The sequence below is a fragment of the Mastigoproctus giganteus genome, chromosome 3 (genome assembly GCF_048544385.1).
Source record: "Mastigoproctus giganteus isolate SK-2022 chromosome 3, ASM4854438v1, whole genome shotgun sequence".
NCBI lineage: Eukaryota > Metazoa > Arthropoda > Arachnida > Uropygi > Thelyphonidae > Mastigoproctus > Mastigoproctus giganteus.
The window spans coordinates 49,683,337-49,689,336 of record NC_143577.1 but is presented as its reverse complement, the minus strand read 5'-3'; the positions used below and the strand labels follow the sequence as shown (position 1 = coordinate 49,689,336).

The 6,000-nt window shown below is 32.9% G+C and overlaps 1 protein-coding gene across 1 annotated transcript in view; it reads right to left on the bottom strand.

Moving 5' to 3' along the window:
• Nucleotides 1-3,475: 3,475 nt before the first annotated feature.
• Nucleotides 3,476-6,000, bottom strand: part of LOC150087940 (transient receptor potential cation channel subfamily M member-like 2) — a 409,197-nt gene continuing 406,672 nt past the window's right edge. Inside the window, exon 32 of the mRNA XM_090369284.1 lies at nt 3,476-3,586. Coding sequence (XP_090225410.1) covers nt 3,476-3,586 — 111 coding nt within the window. The remainder of the gene's footprint in view (nt 3,587-6,000) is intronic.

Genomic DNA, 6,000 nt, shown 5'->3' with positions numbered 1-6,000 from the left:
ATAGTTATATTGCTACGAGAATGAACTGAAGGTTACAATCAGATGCAGTCTAGGTTAGAAGTAAAGAGATGGGAGGAGTGAGCCGAGTTTGATTTTTAGATTAATTTTAATTTTGTAACAAAAAGTAATCCTATAAATGTATAATGAAATAATGTTGATCTAGGTCTATAATATAAAAATACCATTTGCACTCACCTTCTTTCTTTCTACATCACTAATTCCTGTACTTCATAGGCTGTGCGTGCTAGTGACCTTGAGTTCATTTGTGTGGCAGTAGGACTATAATTTCTCTGTTGCCAATAATGACAAAATGAGTTTCAGGACACTGGTAGAAAGGTGATAACAGTCCATATAAAAATAACAGCAGTGTCTACACACATAAAGTAGGTGTATTTATGTGTTTTTATTTTTTTACAACTTTTTTATTATTTTTTTAAAGTTAAGCATCATTTCAGTAATATACAGGCACATAATGTTACTTCATTATACTCTCGTAGCAATATAACTACAATTAGCAGTCCATATTTGGTCCCTACAGAAATGATCATAAAATTTCATTCTGCTGATATTGCAGAATCAAGCAAGTTGAGACAAAGTTTGTCATTTTACTGTCAGAAGATTTAAGTATTAATTTAGTATTTTAATTTTTTTTTTTTTTAACAATAAATAGAAAACATTCCTCAGATTGCACATTTTGGGAAAATAAAAAAAAAAAGGTGGAATAAAGTAAATAAGAAAGGGAAGGTAAATAAAGTTTTAACTATCATCAGGGGTAAAGGGAAGGGATTTTGCTTTCATAAAGGTGCCTACAGTGGCACCAACTGATGATGATACCAACAGCAAATTCTAAATGGGAAGAATTCAAGGCTTTTCAAAAAGAAATACTGTTTAAGATTTAGGCCTAAATAGCTGTCAGATGAATTATTGAGACTCATGGTAGAGAAAAAAAAAATGCATGGGATGCATATAAATTACCAGGTGACACAGAAGCCTCAGTGTAGCCTTCTGTGTATAAGCTAATCTGTAATTAAGTCACAAAGAAGATTAGGCAAGCAAAAGCTGATTACGAGAAATCTCTGGCAAAGGATGCAAAGACTTCTTTACTTATGTAAACTCTAGAAGGAAGGGGATGAATCAGATTGATCCACTTGATATCAATGGTTCAACTGTTGATGATCCTTGTTGATGACAAATTGGATGATTGTTTTGCATCTACATTCACGCATGAGTTATTCTGGGAGGGGAATGCCAGAAGTTTGTCAAACTCTGGCAGGGAGCTAAACGATTTTGTAATAACAGAGCAAAGTGAGAGGAGAAATTGTTGAAGTTAAACAAGAAAAGCACCTGGGGTGGATGGATGGATCTATCCAGCTATGTTAAAGAGGTAGCAAAAAAATAAACAAACCCTTAGCCATAATTATGAGAGCATCCTCAACAATTCAAAATTTATACCCAATTCACAAAGGGAGATCAAAGGGTGACAAGTAATTACAGACCTGTTTGGGGGGAAAATAATGGAATCACTAGTTCAAGAAGCACTGCAGGATAATCTAGACAATACTGCAGTTATAGTTCAGACATAGCATGGGTTTGTTAAGGGGAAGTCTTGTCTGACCAATTTTATTGGATACTATGATGTGGCCACAAAGGAACTGGATGCAAAAAATAATTCTGATATCATATACTTGGATTTCAGGAAAGCTTTTGATATTGTGGCATATGGAAGACTACTGCATAAATTGGAGCAGTATGGCATTAAGGGAAAGTTGGTGTTATGGATAAGGGGATGGTTGAGTGGGAGAAGACAGAGTGGTAATCAATGGATGCTGCTCTTTGTGGATTAATGTTATTAGTGTTGCGCCCATTGTTATTTTCTGTATTTTCAGTGGTACAGATAAAGGTATATTGGGCTTAATGTCCAAGTTTACAGATGAAACTATGGTCAGCAGGGCTATTAATGATAGCAACGACAGTATGCTACTGCAACAGGATCTAGAAAAGTTGGGCTGAGAGGTGGCAACTGAAGTTTAACATTGATAAATGCAAAGTACTGCATATGGGTAGCAGTAACCCCATAATGAGGTACCAATATTGTGGTACAACACTCAGGTTAGTGGAGAACGAAAAGGACCTGGGGCTAATTGTGCAGTCAGATACGAAGTTTTCAAAGCAGTGCAGACAGCCTGCAAGGGCAGCTCATGGTATCTTGTCAGTGATATACAGGAATTTTGCTAGCAGAGAAAAGGCGATTACTCCTTTGTATAAGGCAATAGTCGGGCCACACCTCGAGTACTGCATACAGTGCTGGAGGCCTCATTTTAGAAAGGATGGTGACAGTTGCTACATCAACTTTCAATAAATTCAAAAGTAGTAATAATAAAAACAAAAATCAAGAAATTGTGCACTTATCCTGTTGCTCTCTATTACTTGGAAGGCCACAAAATATAAAAAATAAACAAACACATAAATAGATGAAATGAGAGAGAGACACAGAGAAATGAAAGCTTAGTTCAATTTATAGACAATGTGCTAATTCATAACCATTCCAGTGTCAAGTAATGAGAGTTAAAAGAGAAAAAAATTCAAAAATCATTAATAATAATGGATAATTGGGAGTTTACTGTACTATAAATTAGTGAAATCCTCAGGAAATATTTACTATTTACAATAACGAAGAAAATTTTCTGACAATAACTTAGCAAAATGGAAATAAAACATGCTTACAGAACTACAGATATCTCTGTTCACAAATAAGCTAACATTTAAAATATATCACTATTTCATGAATAAAATATCAGTAGAAAAAATTCATTATAAAAATATATAAGAACTAAAGTTTCAGCTTATAATACAGGGAGAATAAATTTTTTTCTTTACCTAATTTACTTATGAAAAGGCACTTAAAGTAAATGTCATGCAATTACTTTTTCATGAGATAGATCACACAGCTGTCTGTATATGTTTAGGTAAAGAAGCACACTGCACAAAAATGAGGATGAAACAGTTTCAGAGCAGAACATCAACAAACAAGTATGCAAAACAGATCTTCAACCAGAGTAAAACAGGACTGAAACTGCTCTCATAAATATATATAATCATTTCTAATATATACTGTACAAATCTTTATAAAGCTGGAAATTTCAGATACCAAAAATGCTCAAGTAAACGTAAGTTTGCATTAATGTTTTTCATCTAAACATTTTTAATGTTCAGACAACTTTTTTAGTTTATTTCTGTAATATTTTATACTGAAAAATACTACAAACAAGAGTCCTATTCTCATAAATTCCTGCATAAAATAAAAGCAAGAAACTAATTACTTTTATACAAAAGTAGTTAGTTTCTCAATAACATTTAAAAAAACATTTTTTGCTATATTTCAGCCACTTTTGGCCATAATTTAGGCTTATTCCTAGCATGTCAGCATTATCACCGGGATAATATCTGAATTTACTAAGCTACAGAAGCATATTTCTCATAATATAGCTGGCTGAAGACGATGAGTAATTTCCTGAAGAAGAACTGCCTGACCTGCTGGCATTTTAAAAAAGACATCTTCTGTAATCAACCTCCAGGATAATGATGGCTGAAAAATATAGTTATTCTTAAAATAACACACATTTTGTAAATTAAAATACATTTTGCATATTTTTATATATATATATACATATACACAGTGCTGTAGTCATAAAATTAGCAGAAGGTATATGGCATATACTTGTGTATATATATAAACACCTGTGTATATATATATAATCATATGTATATACCTGTGTGTGTGTGTGTGTATATGTATATATATATATATATATATACAGCATATATATTAAAAATAATTTTAATAATATTTGTTTTTTCAATTCTTTCAAAAACAAGAAAATATACACTATTCACCTAAAAAATATCCAGAGGGTATATGGCATATGCTCTCTACTATGTATATATACACACATACACAGGGTGTTTCAAAATTATGTATACACACTTTAAAAATTTATATTTAAATAAACAATATGCACCAATTTAATTTTCTTACAATAATTTAATTTTAGTTTTATTTTATAGATACCTCTAAAACAATGGAGAGTTTGTCTGGAAGAAAGAAAGAAAGGCAATTATAAATGATATTGGAAATGTGAAAATGTCGGTGAAGTTCAGCGTGCTTGGAAATCACGATATGGAACAAAAGCACCCGCACATTTAAAAATTACTCGTTTGCGGGATGAATCTGAGGAGCATGGGACCATTCAGAATATTAATAACTTAGCATGTGGCAGGAAGAGGACATCAAGAAATGAAAATGTTGAAGATAGATGCCACTCATTCATTAGTGCTGATAGAGGGCATTTTGATCAATTAAAGTAAAGTTTTATTGTTGTAAAAAAATTTTTTGTTTTCAAAGTATCAAAAAAAAAAAAATTTTACATTTGTATATTATTATTATTAGCTATATGGTGCAAGGAAGCCTGAGGCTTATGCTGCACCAGCCAAAAAAAAATTCGTAAAAGGAGAAGAAAGAGTATGAAAAAGGAATTAGTTATGGACAAAGGCAACTGATAGCCAGAAAGGACCTAACAACCATAGTAGTATAATAAGTAAATAAATAAGGTTGTGGAATAAGAGAAGTAAGTAATGAGAAAGAAAAGAGAAAAGCAGGGGGAAAAAATAATAGATATATGTCAAAATTATATTACACAAAATATATACATAATTATAGTGATTCTAGTGTAGATTTCAAGTGTCAACACCAAAACTGCCTGACAAGATAACAATATACAGTAAACCCCCGCTATTCGCGGGGGTTACGTTCCTGAGAAATGTCGCGAATACTGAGTTATGGCTCTCATAGTAATAAAGGGGTTCCATTCCAAAGTATGAAATATATAAGAAAAACTAGTCTAAAATTTTGTCTACGTCTGTAGACAAAATTTTATAATATGACTATGTACATAGACATTACATAGTGAAATGCAAGCATATGGCATCGAAATGAAAATAAGAAACAATTTAATATTAAATGTAACATTTATTAGAAATTTCAAACCAGCGCCTTTGCTAGCAAAAAAACTTATCCTACCAGTGCTGTCACTAGTTTCGCTAAAGTGTTGATAAAGCCTTTTGCCTTTTCATGAATGATGAGTGAACTTAACGGAATTTTATTTTTAGTTCGGTCTTCTATCCACAGATTTAAAGCTTTATCCATTTTTTCTAATTTAACATCATGAGTTAAAGAGAAAATTTTTGAAGCAATTAGCGTGTTTTCACGGACACTACGGTGGATTTTTTCTTCCGATTTTTTGATTGATCGTACCGTTGACTCATTGATTTTATGTTTTGCCACTGAGGAGACACTTTCACCATTAGAAATTTTGTCTAATAACTCAATTTTATTCGCTAATGTCATCACTTTCTTTGATCTTTTCACATTTCCCTTGTTATTCGTAGCCATATTTTTGTACGGGTTAGAAAGAACTTGTCCACAATAAAGTCACTTTCTTCCATTAACACACTCGAGAAAGTCTGTTTTATACTGCAAAATGGTAGATTTATCACTTTTGTAAGCATATCAATTTATAAATTTATAAGCATATAAATTAAAAGCAAATGACGAAACCTTCCATGGCAAGGGCATTACACATACTGAACAAGGATTAGCGAGAAATATCCATGCTCGCAATTTTGTCACCCCTCTCCCCCCCACCCACTGAGCGCTGTTTTGACTGGGAAAGATAATTTTAGCCACGCCCATGTTTTTTTATGGCGGAAAATGTTCACGGCGCTTTAAAATTCACATTTTTTTAGGTTTCATTTTATATTAAATCAGCGACCGCGAATAGCGGGGGTTTACTGTAGTTGTTTGTTATTCGGTTTTGCATTAGCAACTAAAGCCATATTGCTCTGGGGATATGCGGTGGTCATTCCCTGACCTTTCCGTATCCTCTGTATTTGGTGGTCACTGGCTCAAACCCCGGTCTAATCAAGAAGCGTGTGCTATGCACT